The sequence below is a fragment of the Serinus canaria genome, chromosome 2 (genome assembly GCF_022539315.1).
Source record: "Serinus canaria isolate serCan28SL12 chromosome 2, serCan2020, whole genome shotgun sequence".
Taxonomy (NCBI): domain Eukaryota; kingdom Metazoa; phylum Chordata; class Aves; order Passeriformes; family Fringillidae; genus Serinus; species Serinus canaria.
Genome location: NC_066315.1, coordinates 131051294 through 131074998, shown reverse-complemented (window position 1 = coordinate 131074998; position 23705 = coordinate 131051294). Strand labels below are relative to the sequence as shown.

Genomic DNA, 23705 nt, shown 5'->3' with positions numbered 1-23705 from the left:
AATTTCATTTGATTAAAAGTATTTTCTTCCTAATCCTTCAACTCATTTAAACTTAAGTCTTGCATCACTCTGATGCTCATGTGTACTCTTGCTTCTACTTTCAGGCTAAAGCATTCACATCTCATTGGGCAGGCATAGAGACATAGGCTGATGTTTGTGTCCCTGCCCAATGAGATGTGGAATGCTTTAGCCTGGAACTAAAGCTCTCTCCAAAGCTGAAGATTATTAGGCAATTAGAGTTGCTCAATACTCTATGATAGTCCATTTTCTCTATGATGTTCCACACCAAAAACAAAGACACAAGAACTGCATATATTCCAAAGAACATGTATTTTTTTCAGGTTAAACAAAACTGGAATAATTTATTTTATTTTAGATCAATGTTATGTATGGTATTTGCCAAGTCAAGTTCTGCTTCTTTTCAGCAAAGATAATCACATATAGAAAATCAAGTAGCTCTGAAGTCCCAGTTCTTTCATACACAGTGGCTAAAGCATTGTGCAATATATAAATATAAATAGGCCTGGTAGCAAGTTTCCCTGACAACCTACTTAAGGAATAAAAATTAGATATTCTTATAATGCAGCATCAGTGATCTGCACTGATGACTTCAAGGCAGAGAATTAGCACTGACAAAACAAGATGTGGACTGTAACAAATGCTTTAAAGATTGCTTACTGAAAAACAAACATGGACAAAAGATTGGCTGACAAATAGGGAATATGGTAAAGTTAGATTTGTTAAGTAACATTTACAGCCTTTGCAGCATTTATCTCCATACATTTATGTCACAAAGCACATACTGGATGTGAGTTGGTGTTGCTCTCTAGTTTATATGTAAACTAATATTAAAATCTAGAAATTGCCAGAATAAATACTAATATATATATAATATGCACCACTTAGCTAAATGCAGTTTTATTTCTTCAAAGATAACTCTTTCCACAACAGCTACGCTGTGTTGCAGCTACAAGACATTAATTTGTCAGTGAATGTTCTTAAAAACTGGACACCTCCACCTGTGATTTATCCAAGTAAATATACAAATACACCCACTGGTTCTAAAGAGGCACCACCATTACAGAAAGAAACATTTTTAATAACACCTCAGGCACAGAAACATATTTTTTTCCATGTCGAAGAATGAGAAACATTTCATACTTAGGGAGGAGAAATTTACTGTGCAGTTCCACGAGGCCAGGTGATTGTAATAAATCAGGTACTTTTGTCATCAGCTTCTCTTTAAGGCTGTCAGATTGGGGCATAACGGTGCAGTTCACACTTTCAGAATATATAAAGATCACTATATGATTGCTGGGTATTTTTTTATGTTACTATAGTACCTCTTCAATTCATCATGACAAGGTGGTGGGCAATAAATAACAGTCACAGCTTCATGGCCTTTCCCAGGGAGGCAGCAAGCTTTGTCCATGTCACTGGGGGGAGAGCCACAGGCCAGCAAGAGAAACTGAACCACTTAGCACCACCTTAGCCAGGGCATCTTGGAAAGATGAGGATACCCAGCCACACCAGCTACCTTCCTCTGAGCACGATGAATTTTCCCAGTGCCACCAGAAAGGGGAAATTCTCCAAACATTTATTTACTTACAAAAGCTCTGTGACAAAGGGATGTTGGTACAGATCTGGCAACATAAGTTTGGGGAGAAGCAAGAATTTGTCTCTTACCAAGTGCCAATTAGCACAAACTTGTCATGTGCATTGACCTCAATAATTTTCATTTGCTCAAGTCACTTTCACACCCGCATTAACTTAAAAAGCTCTACATGTGTGTATACATTTATATTAAACACACATACAGCCTATTATCAATACCCATGAGCCCATCAGTTCCCACTTCCAATACATTTTTGATGTGTATAACACTTTAACTACCCCTGTGATCTTTCCTCCTACTTTTAGACAGTTTTGATTAATAGTATAATAATAAATAAATAATAAATAAATATAATAATAAATAATAAATAAATATAAGAAATAATAAATATAAATAAATATAAATATAAATATAAATATAAATATAATAAATAAATAATAATAAATAATAGTATAATAATTCATTTCCTCCTTTTTTGTCTGGATATTTGAAGCTCCAATTAAGCCAATAGATGCAATGAACATGTATTATTCAAAATCTCCACCAGTTGTATCTAGAGGTCACCCTTGATGAGTTTGTGCTCTGAATTTCCTTCCTTTTTTAAAAAAATTCAAATTTTTCTAATTGCTCTTCGGAAACAGTAGATGAAAACTACTTGTTACTTTGATATTTACTGAGCTTTTAAGATCCAGCTGTAGCTTCAAATCTCTCAATATTTGACATTCAAAGTTACAATTGAAAGCATAGCATTTTGGCTGCAAGAAGACTTCAGTGCATACATTTACATTCATTAATTCCAAAGATTTTCCTCCACTAACACAACTGACTGATTAGTCCTCAAGATGTCGTTGTCAAAACAGAAAAAGGGGAATGAATTGAAAAGGGGGAAGGAGCAGCAACACAGAGACCTGAAACAATTGAACTCTTACCCTTTCCATTAAAAAGTTAATGTTATGTTTTGCCTGGGGCATGGCCTTTTGTCTTTCTATTCCCACCTGTATGATGGCAAGACTAATTTGGATAAATTTCCAAGTCACTTAAATAGATGTAGGCTCCTGAATCCCTGAACCTTGACTAGAATCCAGGCATCAGCTCCCTATGAAAGACATTTCTCAGCATGGAGAAAGTCACCAGCTGGCAGACGCTAAACAAAACTGAAAAGTGGCCACACTCTCTTTGAAGAATCATCACTGACATTTCTGAGCAACTGTTTCTACCTGGTGATACACACTGACCGTGACACTGTCTAATTCATTCAGGCATGATCTATGTCTGGGTGCTGAAACAGCTTACTAGTCTCCACAGAGGAGCAGTCATACCTACAGCAAAAAAAATTTGCTTAAGAGGGTGTGAACACACAAAAAATAGTTACTGAATTACAAAATGGGAATGGCTAATATATTTTTTGTATTTTACTTTTGATAAGAAAATCCTAGCAACATAAGAGTTTATAAAATAACTGTAAGCAAAGCAGGGGGAAAACCCATCAGCTGTGTCACTAGAATTTGCTGGTTTCCACTACATCATAAAAGGGAGCTTGGCAGACCCTCACTGAAAAGTGCATTTTTCTGTCAGAGAAACTGGCATGAAGTTTACCTGCTATCTATCCTGGCTGCCAGTTAGAAGGGATGACATCAGCAGACTGCCACATACGTGAATGAGCCTGTGATCAGCACTGACCTTCCAAATAAAGATATTTGTATTTGCACTTTTTATTACTTTTTTGATATTCCAGAATCATGACCAATAACATGCTGTCCTTAAACAGTCCAACTATTGCTCACAAGCTGAGGAATCAGGGCCAAAAAGGCTGCAAAGCAGTAAAATAATTACATGATAATCAGTTAGATTTGTGATGCAGCTGGACCAAATGCAATGATGAAATACAATTCTTTAAGGAAAGAAACAGCATTTAATTAGGTCTAAAATACAGCAACAATAAACTGCCTAACAAGATTCCTCCTTCATCCATGGTAACTGTGCTTTGCACTTACCTTGTCACAAAAAACCTTGATCTGGCAGTAGGCTCGGTGGATAGGTTTATTGCTGCGGTTGTTGTAGCTGTAAGTATCGATCTGGATCATCAAAGGAAGCCCTTTTACTCCTTTTTGTGAGGAGAAGTCTGTGCTCAAGCAATTCACTGTGATGAAAATCTGTGTGCCAGAGAAATTGCTTTTTAAAATGTGGTGCAAACAGCAATTAAACTTCCAGAAATACAAGGCAAGAAATGGGAAAATAAAATAAAAAGGTTTTAATTCAGCTATGATGCACACTCTGGCAATTCACACATTTATCCTCCACTTCTGCCCAGCAAAGACACTCCATCCTGGGAAGAACAAACTTGAAAGCCATATATTGCTGCTTCAGTTTGGATCAGAAGCTCACATTTGAGGTGAATCATTTGGTTCTCCCAATTTATCATGCTTTGGTTCACACCAGAGCTCAGAATACAAGAACTGGATTCTTTTTGGAAGAGCCAGACCAGAAAGATATGTTCCAGGAGCACTCAGATCCTCCAGCTGCTCATAGTTGCTTAGTCCATGGGAACTGACTAAAGACAATCTGAGATAAAACCTCCTAAAACGTGCCTTATGTGGATGTCAGGTCTTTAGCTCTTACTTGTTCCACTCCTCAACCCTGCTCTGTATGTTTGCACTATTTGTTGATCCAGATCATCTTGCTTCACCCTTTCCAGATGCCTTAGGTATGGCTTGTTCATCTGACAGCTCATTCAAATTCAGTGGGACAAAAATAAACTCTACTCCTCTTCTTTTATTTTAAACTTTTTCTTCACACTCTCATCAATACTGTTGCTTTCTCCATCCCATCAATAGATACTCTTGTGCTTCACTTTAAGGGCCATTGACAGTCTTTCCTCAGTTTTAAAGATGCATCTCACCCTGTGTTTCCAACTGGGAAGGAATTTTTAAAATATTCATAAAACTACTCCCTACTCCTTCTCAGAAGTTCTCTTTGTTCCACAGCATCCACACAACTTGCCACTGCAATCAGAGAGTCACACAGTCCTCTGAGCTGGAAGGGACCCAGAAGCACCATCAGCCCAGCTCTTAATGGCCCATCCAGGGATTGAACCCACAACCTTGGCATTAGCCAATTGAGCTAGCAAGTCCCCTGCTTGCCTGTGCTTCAGAAATCCATCTCTTGCTCTCCTTCTACAACAAAACCTTACAATTTGATAGCCACTAATCATCTCCCTCTCATTAACTCAATTGGCACCATGGGACAAGGTGTGTGTCATCTGTACAGGACCTGGGAGAAGGCTCTCCCACCACCAAAGTCTTCCAAGGACTATTCGGATGTAAAGCAAACATTATGAACTGAAATGCCACCAACAGCTTTCAGTCAGGATGGCATTCATAAAACTCAAGAGAAGAAACTAGATAAAAAATTTAATTTTCAGCCCAGTGAGGAATATGTGCATTACATAATAATTTGGGGCAATTGTGTATTAACTTGATTCTACTTTTCACTTGCCCTTGGTTTAAAAAGCAACAACAAAACACCAAGCAAAACAAAACCCCAAAATATGAACCAAGGAAAAGGACTGAGAAAACCAGCAGTACATACTCCTGAACCAGGAGGATGTGAAACCTGCTCCAGAAGAATAATGACATTCAAGAAAGAAGAGATCTCATATAGGTCTCTCAAGCAGACCTGATGAACACCTCAAAGGGCAGAGAGGGCAGCTGGCCCCTGGGGTCTGGGAGGATTCCTGAAGGAAGAGCATGAAGGACATCCCCCTCCATTCCACAAACAGGGAAAATAAACAGTGTGGTCGACCAGAATGCAACATCCTTAAGAATGCAACATCCCTAAGAAAGACAGCTGAAAATAAAGAAGGGCTCCAGCAGGGCTGGTGGGGGATACTTAACCCTCCTGGCAGAAGTTAACATTACAGTCAGGGTCTTTATGATGGAGCCAGAGCAGCTCCTTTGCCTGACTGAGCTAATGGCCCCTCCTCTCTGCTTCTGATTGTATCACAGAGCTGCATTTACAAATGAAATAGTTGAACTTTAACTGCCGAGAGAAGAGGGAGGCAGGGAAAAGCCCTAGGTGAAACTCTGATTTTGAAGCTGATAGTGTTATTTTTGTTTCAAATTACAAGTCAATCTCCTCCAGCTCCAAAGATAAGTGTAGACACAGCGAATACCCTTTGAAATACCACAGCCTGAATTTTCATTTGCCTTCAGAATCATTTATAGTGTCAGGGCAATGGTTTAAAGTGTGTGTGAACACACAGTAGTAGAAGGAAGTCTCGCATAAACCAGAATCTGGTCTCCCTATATTTTAGCCCATACTTCTGCACAGGGATTTTCCAAATCTACGTTCAAATGTGAGAAGACATGCAGGCTTTGCATCTCCCTAGCAGTTTGTACTTCCTCCAACCTTGCTGCACACTCAGCTGAGAAGCAAAAAAGATCTTGTCCCAACTTAATCAACTACATACACTGTGTCATCTCTCTCACTGCCTCCACAATCACAGAGCAGAGTAGGAATGGCTGGGGAAGACAGACTTTATGGTTTCAAGAGTCCCCATAGAGCAATAACAGATTATTCAGCATGAATAATAGATAAATGCTGTAAGACTCAGTATCATGTCCTGACACTGCAATACATCAGGATCTCTCTGAGGAGCAATGACTGTACATTCATGCACATGAAGTGTACTACACTTTCTGTCATATCATTTGCACCTCACAGATAGACAGATGGATTTGAATTAACACAGATCATTGATGCTGGAGAAATTTTTTGTCTCCATGCAATGTTCTATTAGCTTTCCTGAAAAGTACCACACTGACTTTGGATTTGGAAAACACAGGAGTGTACAAACAGAAAGGAAAGAGGGCATAGGTTCTGTATTTATTTTAGGAGGTTTCTTCTCTGCATGACTAAAGATTTGCACCAGTGCAGCAGGCTGCTATGGTGAAGAGGACCGGAAGAAACATCTGGACAGTCCCCTTCTCTCTCCCCTGGTCTGACCAGAAACTACTTTCCAAATCAGTGATCTGCTCTGAGCAGCACTGATTTCAGCCATTTGTCCAAACACATCCTGATTTGCAAGAGTTGCCCTTTGCAACTCTCATCTTCCCCCTTTTTCCAGCCTCTGTCCATAATGCATGTACTCCCACTCTTGATGAGACAAAGGGCAAAACAGCTCCATGGGCAGCCACAAAATGGAGTGCTATTCTACTATTCTTAGAAGATACCCAGATTTAAGATCTCCTTTGCTGTAGTATTTTGCATAGTAGAATAAACGTGGTTAGAAAATGTAGAGTTAAGTAGAAATTACAGTAGCAGGAAGATAAATCACTGTCTCCCTCCCAATCCCTGTCTACACTTGTCTTAGAATTGTATTAATCAATGTTTGTATGATTGTACCCGAATTCAGATGCAACTTTTTTTTCCTGTGCAAACTGGATTTTAGCAATGTTTTGCTATCTGAAACATGTTGTATAATTGTCATTATAGTGATGTCTTTTTTTTTAATGTCAGCATATCTTAGATTAGAGCAATTAATGGCAGAGTTCCACCCATCTAGTCTCCAGCTCAGGCATGTCATTGGCAATTAAATACTAATTTAGAGAAACATTTGGTGCTGAGAAAGTTTCACAAGTGGCCCAAGATAACGACAGCTCTTCTATTTGTTATAGAGCACGTCTAGAAAAAGCACTCTGTTTTCTGGGGACTACTCCTCCACGGTGTAGCTGCTATTATGAGAATTACTGTTTGTTAAATACTACAGCATAATTAGGGATATACAAGACACAAACACAGTAAGCTGCCTTAAGGGAAAGCAAGGCTCAGAAGTGCATTTCCCTTTTTATCATTTAATTCAGCCAACATGACTCTTGCTGCGGTCTCTCAGCTTATACACTAAAGATCTACAGCTACGAAACTTCTAGTATAAGCCTTTTATTACTATTTACATTTCTGGCTCCCATTGTCTCAGAAACTGCCAAGGGCAGAAGGGAGGCACAAAAGAAGAAACTTAAAGCAATTTCTCTACTGAATACTGGCAATACATAGAACCCAGGTGACAGGTCTCTTAAAAGTCTGCTTTAAAAGGTTCCTCCCTCCAGACCCTAACAACAAAGAGTTAACTGACTCGTCTCTCAAATGACTAACATCAATCCCATCATTCCTCATATACACAGAAAGTGTGGGTTTATAGTTTCTCCTACCAACCGTTACCTTATAAATCCCACACAAAGGTAAGACCTTTGTTTTATTTCAATACAAATGTCTCCAGCAAATGTTTACACTACTCTTTTGAAGCTTCCTCAACCCACACCACACCCCGGCAACTACATAAAAATGCCATTTGCTTTGAATCCCAGATGCATACTTACCAAGCCATTTGTGTACACTGAATTTCAACATTATGTGCTACCACAGGTTAACTCTAATATACACACGTGTGTGTGCATGTCTCGCATCTATATATACACTCATATAAATATATATATGCACACTTGCACACACAGACGTGGTTTATTAAAGTAGCTGCCAAGTCTAATCCTACATAATTTCTGCTACTAACTCCCCAAAATGAAGCGCCTTTTCCTTCAACCTTTACATTTTTAGAGTAGAGAAGAAGTTAATTTCCTTCCTAATTAAACTGATGTAACTTGAGAAGGAAACTCATGATTAAGGGGAAAAAAAATCATATACTAGTCAAAGCCTGGCCTAAGTATCATTAACAATGTTTAAGAAATATGGATTGCCACAATACAAATTACTGCTAGAGATAGTGCTGCTCTATAAGCTTGATTTTACCATTGTACCCACTGGAATTGGAGCTCACTTTGGCCCACAATATCCAAGAACCTAATCCTGCAAATCAGCCTCTCTTTGAAAAGAGCTTATTACTGTATGAGCCATGCCAAAACTCATTAAATAATTGGAAAGGTTCCCAGAGGCTTCAGCATACTTCGGATTAAAGATCTACATTTCAGTTAAATATAGCAGGGCAGTTATTGCACGCAAGTATACACAACAACTGCTCAGCACACAACTCCTGCACTCACTGAAATCATCTCACTCATCTGCCAGCACCTGCCTGAATAACACAGCCACAAACATGTCTGCCTATTGCATGTCCAAGTTGCAGCACTTAGCACAAATCTGTAATCCATTGATATCACTGAAAACTGTCTCTTTAAGGTGACATTTCTTGTTAGCAACTGCTCATTGAAGTAATAACTTTGATTTTAAGACTAAAAAATACTTTCCATAAAAATATACAATTGTTTAAAGAAGTAACACCATCATAGCCAATTTAAATGAGCCAAGTACCTACAAGAGAGAAGTCATATCTCAAGGAGGTGGTATGGTTTATGAAAAACATATTATCCTCTGACCAAGATAACTCTGTCTCTTTAACCATCTTTCTTGCAAACTAACTTCTGTTAGTGCTAACACTGCAAGCAGAAAGATGAATGTCTATCAGAAATGAAGCTGAGTCTGTTCAAGAGCCTCCACTAGAACTTTGTCCACTTGCCAGATGCTGCAGCAAAATCTTCTATGGGGCAACAGCATGGACACTACATAGCTTCTAGCATATTATAAGGACACTTTTAAAAGATAGTTAAAATGTCAGCCAGTTGCTGTTAATTGTTGTTTATTTTTTCATCTTTTTTTAAAGAACTTCTTTAAAAATACTAAACATAGCATTTGGGTTCAACCAAAGGGAGACAACAAATCACCTTACCCATAAACATTACATATTTATAAAAGAATTAAATATGGGAGGGAAACAAAGAGGGGTTGTACAAAACCGTTCTTCTCTTCCTACCTCTGCTCACTTGCAGCAATATTTTTGCTTTAAGAAAGCACTGAGTTTGACATGGCTATAGAGCCTTCCCCTCATTTCCCTAGATCCTGCTCTGAACCACAAGCCCCACAGTGACCACTAGGTAATAGCTCCAGCAGAAAGGGTGCTGTCTAAAAAAGGTTAAGGATGTGCCAGGACTAACTCTCCTCTGCCAGAGGCAAGGGAACTGCTGCTGTGAACCAGGCACAGCAGAGAAAACACTAGCAGAGTGGTGTTTCTGACTTTAGTGCTGTTTCCTTAGTTCACAGAAAGCAACAGTGTGATTATTCCACCTCTTGAGACACACTGTACAAGATTCTGTTTCCATTGACTTGTTCTGCCAATGCAGCAGCTGGAAGATGATGCACCAAGCATGGTGAACTGGAGCCAACAGCCCAGTTCCATTGACACCACTGGGACAACACAGAGAGGCCTCTGCCTGTACCCTCTGGATTCCTGTTTATTCCACTAAGACCAGCACAAGGTGCTGCCTTACCAGCCCTTAGCAGGCTTACTGGTGGCTGGCAGATTCTGACTGCCACATCCATTCTCCTATACCCTCATCCTGAAGGGCTGCTCTGTCTCTGTGTGAGAGGAAAAGTCTGGCTACAAATGAGGAGAAATATGGCTTTAAATTAGCTGCCATCCAGGTGGAGTAGGAAAGTGAGAAACCTGATGCTCAAGATAGGTCTTCTAAATCTGGGATTTAGCTTCCCAGGAGAGAGAGGTCTATTTGGTTAGGAGATTTCTACCACTTCTGTTTGATTTTCCACATCACTCCCACATAACTTCCAACAAGAAGTCTTTCTTTGCTTCTTCCAGGGCCAGTAGAGTGCTTCATCACATCCCAACTCAGAGGCCCTGAAAAGAGCTGTTGTGTGCCACTTCTGTCTTAGAAAAAAAAAAAAAAAAGGCCTTTGTGCCTCTGAGGGAGTTAAGTTTTAATCTTGAAATTGTGGTGAAAATGGAAAATAATACCAAACAGAAACAATGGAGGCAGTTGAAAGATCATCACTCAAAAAGCTTAGGAAAAGGGAGTCTGTAATTATGCCTTGAAATTCTTCATCTCCCATGGATGAGGTAATTGCTGGAGAAAAAAAAGCCTTCAGTGATGTGCCTCAGAACCCACAGCTTTCCAACACCGCAGGGGCATCCTATGGGAATCCCCAGACCCAGTGCAACCAGTTATTGTACCACACTTCCCAGCAGGAGCAAGCATGCACACATAGGTGTGTGTGGGGAGGGAAGCACTGGAGTGCAGACAAGGTGATAAGCTTTCACATACAATCTGATTTATACTTGATAGCCAAACACTAAAGCATGTTATGAATCCTCTTTTGTCAACACATTTACAGTTCAAGCTCCTGAAAGATCAGATATTTAATACCCCAAAATAAATATGCATAAGCAAATTTGCATTTTAATCACTATTTCCTGCAGAAATACAAGCAGCATAAATTTCACTCCTAGCACTTTTTTAATCCAGAAGGAGGCTTTATTTTAAAATCCTAGCTTGTTTTCTTTCCAGTGATCATTGCAAAAGTTGTGTTCCTAATGTTCTGGCACCCAAGGCAAGAGCCAGGCAGGTGAATGGCATGAGAAAAAAAAGTCTGAGGTTAATACCTGACATTAATGGATGTGACTTCCTTGTTCCTAGATCAACACGGGTGTCTTGCTAAGTCTGGCTTGGAGCTGCAAATGTCTTAGAGAACTGCCAGCCCTGGGACAAGACTGCCAGGTTCTAGCCCTGGTGCTTCTGTAAAGGTCCTCGAGAAGACTGCTGCGTTGTAGATTCCAAATCGGTATTTGCTTGCACAGTGATCACACACACATAATAGTTGCCTGTTGTGACTGCAGAGGACAACCTACAGCTGTATTTTGAAATGGAAACACGTAATAGGGAAATATCTGGGCCGTTGAAAATGTAATCACTACATGAGTAAATACAGCAAGCACCATTAGCAACTGGGCCAAGTACAACTCTGTTTATCAAGGCCTGCTTTTGAAAGAGCTGGTTGATTTTCAGAACTATTATCTTTTCTTTTAAGATGCACATCACAGATTAAGATCCCTGTTAATATAAACAGTCAGCACCTTCAGTCAGGAGTCAGGACAGTGAGTGTTAATGCTACCACTCAGTGTTGAGTACAAATTCTCAGAGGACTCACTCTGAGGATGCAACCTCTCTAATGCTGCTGGAAATGCAGTGGACAATTGTGCATGAAGAGGTCTTTGTATCTGAAAGATTCATAGCTCTACTTAAACACTGGACATTTTGTGTTCAACATGAAAACAGTGCCAGGAGTTAGCCGAGCTCACTGTTTGCTGTTTATTAACCCACATCCCCAAGAGTGCGGCACTACCCGCACTCATTTTACACAGCCTATTTCCTTTGTTGTTTGCTTTCCGGGGCCAACTTCTTCTTATAATTACCGGGAGTTTTTCATTTCTCCCACACTAGTCCATGCAGTTGAAGCACTCTGACAGCCTTAGTACAATCTTATCTGTAAGAAACTAGTTAAGGTGTTCTGATGTCCTGGTTTATAGGTCCACTTAAGAGTCACATTCCTGAATGAAAACCCCATGCCTGAGGGTACTTGACCGTTAAAAAAAAAAAAAAAAAAAGGTAAAAAAAGGCTTCAGTCCTCAAAAAAAAGACATTCATTCCAAATTGCAAAGATGGTCTATGTAACGATTTAAAAAAGAATGGCACCAACACAAGGGAAGCATAGTCTAACTTACAGAATATGGATTATGGGAGATGCTTGTAGTATAGAAAGAAAGTTGACAATTTGGAGAAAGAAAAGATTCAGCCTGAGTCTTACACCTGGCTGTGCAAATAGGAAAAAAAAATCTTTTACTGTTTCTCAGGCTGGGCACCTACCAACAAGCCCTCTTATTTCTCAGAAAGGAGAGAAGTGGAACAGTGCCAAATGATGGGTGGTACTTATAAAGGGATGCCATCTGCATGGCTTTTCCTCACCTTTGCCTCCTCATTGACATCCCAAGTAAAGGACACAGCATTGAATGCAATTTCTTCAATATTCCCAATGGTATTAAAACTCTCCTTGTAATCAGCTGTAAGAAAAAAAACAAGAGTCATTAAAAAAATTGAACTGTTTTACAACTCATAGTGCTTCTTTGCTTCTTAAGCCAGGTTGTCTAGTGGATCAAAACCACCTCTTGTATTGTTTATGATTAATTATGAATAATCTTAATTGCAAAGAGGTAATATAATGCAACCTGAGTCTTGTGCATAGTATATCACTAGCTAACGTTCTTGCAAAATATTGTTGGCTCTCAAAAAGGAGTGTGACTCTACTGGCAATGAGTCAGTACATTCATTAGCTTGGCCAAGGAATGGTCAAAACTGGAAAATTAACTGAAAGCTACTGAAGCATTTTAAGGGACTGCTCAAACCTTGATATTAAGAAAACACATGGTAAATCCTAAAGAAGCTTTCTAAAAGTCCAAGAGCTATGTCTGGAGGAAATAATCACTGCTCATTCCAACTTTTCCAGGAATTACTGCACTAGATGCTGGCTTAATATTTATATATTATTAAAAACAAAATGAAAAACCCCACAAAAATTCAAACCATCACAAATCCCCCCCCAAAGAACCAAAACCACAAATATCCTTTTTCCTAAGTATGTGCACCACTAAAACAGCAAGTGAAGAAAAAAAAAAAAAATTGTCTGACTACAATATCTGCATCTTCTTCTCACTTCTTCCCCACGTACTGTTATTATCATTATCAATAAACTCGCATTTTGGAAGTAATGAAAAGCAAAAGGGAGGAAGATTTCAGAGTTTACTAACCCTCCCCCAAAACAGTAAGGCTGGAAAACTATGTAAAACAGACAACTACTAAGTCCTCTTTATAACTGAAAAGAGGAACAAGCACTGCTTTTCTCACACTTTGCTGGACAGTTTAACACCTTTTATTCTTTTTGATGACAGATTAAGAGAGATACCAGTTAATAGCTGCTTGATTAAAGGAACTTCCAGATCGTTCACACTAATGGAGTAACTCTCTCTGGGAAAAATATTTCCTAAGAATTCCTCGAGGGTTGTAGTTGCACTCAGTGCCAGAGGGCTGAGATTACACTCCTGATCTAAACTTTGCTCAGATCTGCTTCAGAAGCATGCCGATTCTTAGCTTTTTAATCAGTTATAGATAGAGGACGTTTTTGTATTCTGTGTGACACACAAATGATTCCAATATTCATTCCCTCTGCCCAAACTATTGGTCTCTAAAAAATAATTTCTCGATAATAACTGCTTTAAAGTAATTTATAAAAAAATACATTGCTACAAGAATAATTACATCATATTTGATACTGACAATCAGTATGTTTTTCTCTCATGTGAAACACAAGAATGCTGGCATCTCACTGGGCAAATAAAATTGTGTTCCTGGGACACATGAATGATTTTGGATACAATAAAAAAGAATCCCTTTAGATCATAGGAACAGCCCAAGATATTTCGTGATGTAGCAAATTACCAAAGTGTGTGAGAGGGCAGGCAGGCTTTTCATTCCCACCTTGAACTCAGATCTCCTTTTTAACTGAAGTCATTGGCTTCACTATCTAAATTCAGTGTGGGGATGCAAATGAGAGGAATTAGAAGACACATAAGTAGTTTAATATGCATGTGCACACATCCACCCACCTCTTAAATTTATGATTCACCAGAAAGTGCCTCGTGCAACTGACTGCTGCATATGGGCGTGCTGTGTAGGTGCACTTTGGAAAGACATGAACAAGATGTCTCGTAAAGACACTTGTTTTCTTGTCTTAAAAGGCTGTCAGAACCTCACATCCCACCAACCCTTCCTTTCTCTGAACACATGCCTCTCCTTTAATTGCTATACACAAATCTCATGGAGTGTCTATGTGACACTGTTAAAAAGCAGAAGTGCATCCTATTCCACTCAATTTACAGGTAATTAAAGAAGGATTCTCAGTTGATTAAGAAACCATTTACACCCCAGAATATTTGAAAGCTGTTAGAGTGACTACAACTTTTCCTCTTCTGCTGTGATTTACCAGAAAGAGAAAATCAGCGTGCTCAATAAGCAAAAAATGTCTGCACATGAATTATTTCCTCTTTTGTTACATAAATTGCATATTAAACAATGGCAATTTTTTAATGTTAAACATTAACCATGAATTACATGTCACTGCATACTTTTGTATTGGGCACATAAATAATACAAACTATCCTGAAAAAACAAGGGCAAGTTTCTATGGAACACAAAGCTTCCACACCCACTCTTCATATTTGAACCTGTTCTAGTATGTCAAATTATTTTACTTATTTTAAATAATCACTATCCACTGCACTTAAGTATTCTATTCTTTATTTCAAATTATTTTAAAAGAAAAAGTTAGTGATCCAGTGTCACAGCACTGTGAAAATAAAGCTGTTTTCCCCAGCCCCCCTTATTCCTCCTACAAATATAAACATGCACCTTACTCCTTCTTCAAAAAAATCCATTACAGTACATAGCCTAAATTTTGGAAAATACCTTACCTTCTTGCTCAGTAAGTGTCAAGCCCTCAGATTGTCAAGTTTATTCTTCAAGCACTAAGGACTTGAATACATGTAAGTACATACTTATCTTTATTAATATCAACACATCTTCAGACCTGTCCCTGCACTAATCCACTGAAGCATCCTTCCTCCCAGGGGGTGCACCAGCCAGTGCACAAAACAAATTAAAGCAGTGACCCCTGTGTGTCTGGAGTGAAGGAGCAAGCCACTATTTCCTCTGATGTCCAGAATATAACAGCAGGCCAGAAAGCAGACAGACAGATCCCTGCCACAATGGAAAGCAGCACAAGCACAGTCCCCCTGTACATCTGAGATCTAAACAGCTGGAACTAGAGCATCCCAAAATAATTTGATCCTCTGCCTGCTAAGGACCACATCATGCTTTAGATTAAAAGTGCATTCATAAACAAATAGAAAGGATTCACAGATGTTAAACATGCTACAAACATCAAATTAAAATAAGAGTAACATCTATGGAACAGGTGATACAGAGTTTTGGACACTTAATTTTCTTAGTTTACTACACAGGGCCTGGACATTAACTCCAAGTATTTAGAGGACCCCTTCAGGGATCTGAATTTTTAACATAAAGAGAAATCTTCATAGAGTCATTCAAAATAATTTTGCATGGAAGGGACCCCTGGAGGCTATCTGATTCAAGCAGGGCCAACTTCGACTTAGGATGAAGTTGCTCAGTTAGACCATTTGATGATAAAACGAGAAGATTTTGCTAAATGCGGTTTGATACTTGGGAGCCATTCTGGCCTAATAAGCCAGTTAGCCATGCCAAAGAAAATGAAATGTACTTCAGAAACACCATACTTGTAAGAGGTGAGGCTATATTTCAGTTGTTCTCAAGAAAACACGACTGAGCAGCATTTAGGTCTTTTTGTTTTCCTGAAAACTGAGGTGAACCACGCTCTTACAGTTCTTACATCTGACAAGAAGGGCTATATCAGTAAGTCTTACTACACTGTGCTTTGCTCATGTTTGCAGTGCAAATAAAGAATATGCACCTCAGTATTCAAAAGTGCCTCAAAAGTCAGAGCAAAGCTATTTCACCTCAAACTAATGGAAAATTAAAAGACATTAACACAGGTAAACACAGAGCTCATGCACAGCACTTATTTTGCAGAGCACTATTTTTGAGACTATGCATCATAAATTAACTTGTTGGGGTAAGGCAACTGAAATGTGCCAGGACATCACAAGTGCAGTGGAGTCAGAGGGCAGCACTATAGTGAAGCAAGCTGCTCAGCACATACTTTTCAAAGGTATGAGCACTACTACCACAAGCTTGTAGGGACTAGCACAAAAAAACAGGCAACCTTCAGAAAGAGCTGTGACGTGGCCTATTTCTTCTTTTAAGGTGTCATGATAAAAGTAATTTGTTCTGAGGTGGTGGTTTTATTGAGGCAGGTACCCCAAAAGACAAGAAGAGAAAATAGGAGCAAGGGGGAAAAGAATGAAGTTCATGAAACAGTTCAGCCAGAATAATGATGATAAGACAAGAGGCAGAGAGGACATTGCTTGGACAAAATACACTTGACCTTAAATAACACCAGGCCTCAGTGGAAACTGCAGCATTTGAAAATCTACAGCAGCACAGTGATTAGGACCACTCGGGGACAGATTCCCTGCTCACCCAGTTCAGTCACTCCCTGAAGTGTCCCAATGTTCTCTACAAGTAACCCTGCTTTGGTTTAGCCCCCCTCTCTGCCCCCTCTCATTCCTGCCATTCAATGGTTTGGTTCCCTCAGGCGGTCAAAACAAGATAGACTTTGTCTGCTTTGGTCTTGCCGACTCCTTTGACTGGAATCCGTGCAGATGGGTGCATGTGTAAACTGCACGTGGGAGGGGAGAAACGCTTGATGTCTAGACACTGCCACTGCCTTCAACTTCAGGCTCCTTGGCAGCAAGTACGTGTTCTTCCTCTGCTAGAATCTCCTGAGCATGCAGACAGGACAGCTGGGGCTGAAATGGGCTAGTAAATACTTTAGATGGGATGAACAATAACCAGGTCTCTCAGGATAGCACACCAGAGCTTGCCTCTCCCTCACTGCTGACATGACAAGACTCACTCTAAGGGGGTAGGAATCCTGCACACTCCTTTGCAGTCACCACAATGATGACATCTGCACTCTCAGGCTGCAATTCCACATCAATTGGCTAACATAACTGTTGCTGGATCAAAGACTAGATCACCCTTTGAAAAAATAAAGGAAACAGATACTCTGCCACACCTGAGGAGGTGCAGACCTTGATTTCCCAGAAGGAGGTACACCACTAAATACACATGCAAGGGGCAGCACTTCTGTGTAAACACTGAGAATCATTCTTTCTGCATGGTCCCTACCCAGCTCCATAGACCCCACAGTCCTGGCAGGAATGAGACATGCATTGCTGAAAACTCTGGTACAAACCAAGAAACCATTGCCAATATATTCCACCATATTCCTGGGCAAGGCACCAGAGCTTCCCAAATCTGAAATCTTCCCTGTAAATCTGGAGATGTTCTTACACTCACCAATGTCAAGGACTCTCTGTTTAGCTGTGTGCTGCCGGGAATGCCAGTACTTCCAATATTTCAGCTGTTCATCTCTGTTTTTATCCTCACTGAAAACAACCATGACCACACTCTATGAAAAACAACACCAGAGCCACATTAGTTAAAATAATTAATAGTCAGGAAAAACAAAAATTAAAATCTCCATATGCCTCTAATTCTGATCCAGCCACTCTCACAGTACTTTGGTTGTAGAAGATTGGATTTTAATCAGTCCAGTACTACAGTGTACTTAAAGACTCAGGACAGAAGAAATGTAGTTGTAAAATAATGCAAGGCCCAGGATTATGTTCTTGATAGTCCAAATAAAAATTAATCATATTCTTAGTTTTAAAAAGTCACCTTCACTGGCTAAAGGCAAGATATTTTCAATTTAGTATACACAAATACCCTTTTTGGGAGGAGGACTCTTGTACATATGTGTTTAATGACAAATTCAGTGTAACTATTTACTGAATTTTACTGAGGTTTTCAATTCATGTTCTGAATTCGCTTTGTTAAAGTGTGATTCAAAGGAAACAGATTGAATTTTTATGCAAAATTTTACACAAGCAATATAAGCTTTTTGAATAAGCCCTACTGTAGACAAGCAAAACGACACAAAACAATGGAAGAATGATCATACCAATTAAAATTAAGTGAAAATAAACCAGAGAGAAAAAACCTTCACTTTTAAATGTTCTGTTTTATTTTTATCCTGCGACACTAAGCACAAAAAAATCACTATCAAGCTGCTTTATAAGCCAAGGAGGTAGATTACAATTGATTCATCATCTCTGTCCCTCCACAAATCACCACCACAACCCTTCATGCACTCTGTGACCTTCTGCATTCCACCTATAAAAGGTGAACACCATCACCACATCTTCCTCTCCATGGGCACAAGGCAGTACACACTGTGGAGTCCTGGGTTATGCCTGTATATCCTGTGTGGGCACCAGGTGTGTGTGGCTGGCCAGCTGATGCACTAACCAGAACTGGCTGTGCAGACTGGCTTTTCCACCAAGGACAGCACTAATGTTTTTATGAACCACTTACAGGGAACTTGTAGAGGTTTAATACCTCCAAAACCTCTTGCCCCTCTGTTAGCTTTGGATAGAATTGTCAACAAATTCAACAGTCATCTGAGTAGAGCCCTGGCAAACAGAACATGATTGTGAAAGTTGCACACAGTTGCACAATCTTCTGTCAACTACATCCTCCAGAAGGATGCGATCTCACCTCTCCTGTATAATTTCCACCCTGCTGCTACCACAGCTTCAAAACTCATGTGGCATTGCACTCAACCAGGTATATGAGGACTGGTTTTCACTCAGACCAGTGACCTCCTGACTCCTGTTTCAGCTCTACGAGTGCTAGAGCTGGAACCACAAAATGGGAAGGAATGGGTGGCAGGGAAAGAGATTGTACAGCAACAGAGAAGTCTTACGTGGGATTCAGCCAACAGTCTCATGTCCTAAGGAAACCAAGCTAAAAATTAACTGCTAATTCAGGTTTCCAAATCATTGCCTCTGTTTAGGAAGAGTGTCTCTAAACTTCACATATGATAGAAACATATAGGTTGTTTTCTGCTTCACTGCTCACATTGACTTTCATTGCTTCCTTTGACTTAAGTCACAACATTTTTAGAGAGCTTCATGTATTTGGATTGAAACATTTTTGCAGCCTCATACATATGTAGCCCTGCCAGCTTCAGGGTAAAATTTACAATGCTCATTGTTCATTCCAAAGTTACTGGGTTAGGATTTATCAACTCAAAAACATTACCAAGGAAATCAGAAGGCCCATTCACCAGGTAGATGTTGCTGAATACACAAGCTACAGTGCTACTCATAGAATCTAAGATGCAAATAATTCATTTTGTTACACTTCTGGGTGAATGTCAAGTGAAAGCTCACACTTAGACAATGAAAATTATTTAAAATTTATGTCACAAATGATGGATTTAACTCTTCACGTTTTCTCTGAAAGGCACTGGAAAGCAGCTGATAAAGTGCACCAGTGAGTAAAGATGGACTACACTGTACATGTGGCAGATCTTGGACTTCTTTGCTTTATTCATGGCAATAAGTTCACCACCATTCTGCCAAACCATAAACTGAGGCTATCATTAACTCATAAGATCACACTCTGAAAAAACTGGACAGCAAAACATTTGTTACCTCCATCAATAGGGTGTTCTCCCACCTTTACACTGAGCATGAGAATAAGCTTTCTATGTCCATCCCCCCCCCAAAAAAATAGAAATTAAAAGCCAGTCAACCACAACCATATCTACCTGCAGAGCTACATTCCCACCTAGGAAAGAAATGGGACTATACCCTGACTTTGCTGATGGGATGCCGGAAGCATTTGTTGTCACCCGTCTCGCTCAGGGTGATGGCGTAGAACTGTCCTTTGTTCAAGTAGGTCATGGGTCCTTCCCCTTGCTTTTGACGCAGAGACTTGGTAGCTTCTAGCGTATACTGAAAAGTGCTGCTGAAAAGACAAGGAGAGAAACACCCACAAAATCCATATCACTTTCCCCTTTTCTCTTTTATTATGTAATTATTGCATTGAATAAGTCATAAGAAGCTAATAACAAAATTCCAGGAAACTGTGACACGGCAATTTAAAATTGCAATTTTCTTTTTTTGACTTCATCAGATCCTGCAACCAAGTGTAAAACTATCTGAACAGTAAGTTTCTTGGATCAAAGGCTAGATCTGTACTCTCTCTGAAAGGAACCATTCTGAGTTATGAGACTGACTACCCCACAATGAGAGTGTCAATTACCAAGAGGGGATTCAGTATGATTTGCAGGAAATCATCAACTCCATGGACACTTGAACTTAAAATAAAGTTGCAGAAAGATAGATAGATAGATAGATAGATAGATAGATAGATAGATAGATAGATAGATAGATAGATAGATAGATAGATAGATAGATAAATAAATAGGTTTTTTTAAAACCCAACCAGAATAAAACATGTTGTGAAAGCTGGACACAGAGAATAGAATGTCCAACTGCTACTTTCAGCACAGTTCAAAGAAGGAATACAAAGAGAATGGACAGTAAGTTCATTTGTTTCAAGACAACACGCAAATCTAGGTTTTTATAAGCTTTCTTTTCATAATTAGTCACACTGAATGAAGTGCCTACATTTAGCTTTATCTTCAGTCAAGTAACCTTCCTTTAGAAAAATGTCAGGGAAAAACAGCTAGCTCTTGTGTTGAAATTTTAGATCTTAAAAAGACCTTCCTTTACAGAAGAACTTTCCAACTTCAAAGCACTTCTCAAACCATGAAAACTTAAGGCTTCATTAACTAGTGAACTGTTAGCTGGAAACAATTATCACTGAGCCTCTTCAGCCACCACCTCCAATAATGGGCTTGAACAATAATCCAATAAAATTGACGTCTGCAGCTCCTCACATTCTCTTACATTAAAATAATGTTGATCTTGTAAAAAAAAAAAAAATTCAAACTGCACAGGAACCTTAATGCAGAGTCCTCATGAACTGGAGATATGGAAGCATTTTCACAAAGTTTCTAATTCAGCAAAGCATTTAAGCAGTGCCAGAGCAGAACCAAAAGGAGGAATATGTTGGTCCAAAACAACAGTGTATCCCTAACTTTCTAATTCAAGCAAATACTCTAGATCATCGTAGTACTGTCATAGTAATATAGAAATAAAGGGAAAACAAAAGATATTTTAACTATCCAATGGAAAAAACCACCACAACAAAATATGTAACTAATAATTACATTTCAATCTCCACACAAAGAGAAGGTAGAAAAAACCCAACAGATCCAGTCTTTCCATCCAAAAGGAGCTTCAGACAGCTTAGTATCAATTATTCAGTTTAGTTGCAATCACTCAATCAAACAAAGACAACTTATAAGTCCTTCTTAGCTTATACATTGAAATCCAGTCATTTTTCTAGCTGCCTAAAAACTACAAGTCAAAGCAAAACTAAGATAATAAGCAAACACTCATCTATACCAATCCAACCCAGCGATGGCAGCACTGGTGCTTCCACACAAGGCAGCTGCTGCCACCATGAAGGCTCTTGCACGCAGCGGGAAGGCAGCACAAAGGCACCACTGTCCCCTCCACTGTGGTGTGTGCTGGCACAGCCCCTGTCCTGTGTGCAAGGGGAACAGAGGCACTGCCAACACTGGCAAGTGTGGATCTGTCTGAGTGGACTGGAAGAGCTACACCAGCAGCGCTGCAGAACCAGCACCCATCCTGCTGCACCACTTGTCCTACAGATGGACCACCCATTAAGGCAGGGGCACAGCCTTGACTTAGCATCACACATAGGGACCACAGATTTTGTCCTCAAGATCACTTCATGACACACATCAAAGCACACTGAGTGTTCTGGGAGATGTTCCTCAAAACCTCACCAGACAGAAGAACTAGTGGGGAGGTGTGTTGAGAAGGGCTTAGAATGATCAAATTCAGACACACACAATGTCTTAACAGAACTGCCTACAGCTTGCCACAGGCTGGTCTTCTATTCCCTGGCATTCTGTACGTTTCAGGAAAAAAATGTAAATCCCAGACACATTGCACTTGGTCAATTTTGGAGCCTCTGTGTAGTACCATTTCAGAGTTTTCTTCTTGTTTTCAGTTAGCAAGCAAAGCATGCCCTATAGCAGGAGGATTACTCTCACTCTTAAAACTTATTGCAGTCACTCAATTATTATAATACTATTATGAACCTCAGCATGAGTCTCAACTAAACCCCTGTGTAGTCACTAAGAGATCTTCTAGCAAGCTTCCAATTACTTGCATATTCACCACTTCTTTTTTCAATCTGAAATTCTCATTTCTGAGCCTTCCACTTCCAGATAAACTAAATACATCTTTCCTGGGAGTTTTCCTAATGTGCATTCAAAGGTTTCATTCTTAATGTAACCTGGGCCGTAGCATGAAAGACTTAAATGTGTGAGAATTGTTAACAATACCAATGCTTCAGGATTCAATTTTACAAATGTTCAGTGTAGTAAGTGAGCAGCCTTTGCTAATTATCAGTTTCATATCTTCTGTCTATATAATGATTCAGTTCTGAGCTCACTGCAGTTAATGATTGTTTTAACATTCTTCAGAAAATACATTAAGCTGTAAGGAGCCTTCACCACAGTCAGAGCCATATGCCTAATCCATGAAAACTACGTAGTCATGTTCCTGATTCTAAAGTGAGAGTAATCTCTCAGATATAAACAGAACCATTCACAAGTATGAAATAAAGCATCAGTTTAAAACCTTTAGTGATTGCAGTCTTTCCTAGATAAAGGGACTCTGCAGTGTTTGCACATGCTACATGCACACTCTTCTGTGCTTAGGTAGAAGAGTATTTTTTTCAAACTTTAATTTTTGAAGATTTTTCTTGAAGCTTTTCAACTGTCCTGGACATTTGCCTTGTGCATTCTGCCATCCTGAAAAGATTTTTCTTGACCTGGTTGTCAAAGCTATACTCTTTTACCTGGAGAACCTCTCAACAGTTTTCATCTTGCATATCTTGGGTGGGGGGCTTCAGAGGAATTATGAGTTTAAATCAATGTGAAGGGAAGGCAACAGATGAAGCTATAAACTGGTCAGATCCAAAAACTAACATGAGCAGGAGAATAAGGGGAGAATGATGCTTGGCAGCATCAAGGGAGCCCTGCAGGTACCCCAGGGGGAAGAAAGGAAGGGTGGGAACTGGACACAGGCAGCTACTCCTCAATACATTCCTGCCTGATGCCAGTCAACACACTGCAAAGCTTATGCCATACCTTGTTTGTTCATAAATATATTCTTCAGCCCCCACTGACACACTCCGATACTTCTGAAAAATAAGATCAATTAAACATGTTTGATAAAATCAAAATGCAAATACCAACAAAAGTGCAACTATGTTAATGTAAAGATAACTCAGAAGAAACCATCAACTATTTGAAACTCGAAATACCTAAAAACTGGAGTGGATCACATTCTATATGAAGGTTAGAGGTTGACATTGTAAAAACCATACAATTTACTTACCTAACCTCAAAGAATTTGCTTATACTATAAAGAACTAACAAACTAAGCACAGCTAAACACAAAAATAAAAGATATGAGAACAGCATATTTATAATTGTTAAAACTGTA

At 39.4% G+C, this 23705-nt stretch overlaps 1 protein-coding gene across 7 annotated transcripts in view; it reads right to left on the bottom strand.

Annotated features, from left to right (window-relative positions):
• GRHL2 (grainyhead like transcription factor 2) overlaps positions 1-23705 on the bottom strand; it is a 65282-nt gene that overhangs the window by 21611 nt on the left and 19966 nt on the right. For 6 of the 7 annotated variants that reach the window (XM_018912617.3, XM_018912637.3, XM_030226476.2 and 3 more), the window contains 5 exons: positions 23348-23400; positions 19902-20058; positions 17542-17653; positions 12436-12530; positions 3610-3768 (listed from right to left, as the gene is read on the bottom strand). In XM_018912617.3, coding sequence (XP_018768162.1) covers positions 3610-3768; positions 12436-12530; positions 17542-17653; positions 19902-20058; positions 23348-23400 — 576 coding nt within the window. The remainder of the gene's footprint in view (positions 1-3609; positions 3769-12435; positions 12531-17541; positions 17654-19901; positions 20059-23347; positions 23401-23705) is intronic. The other variant, XM_030226493.2, reaches the window with a different exon arrangement.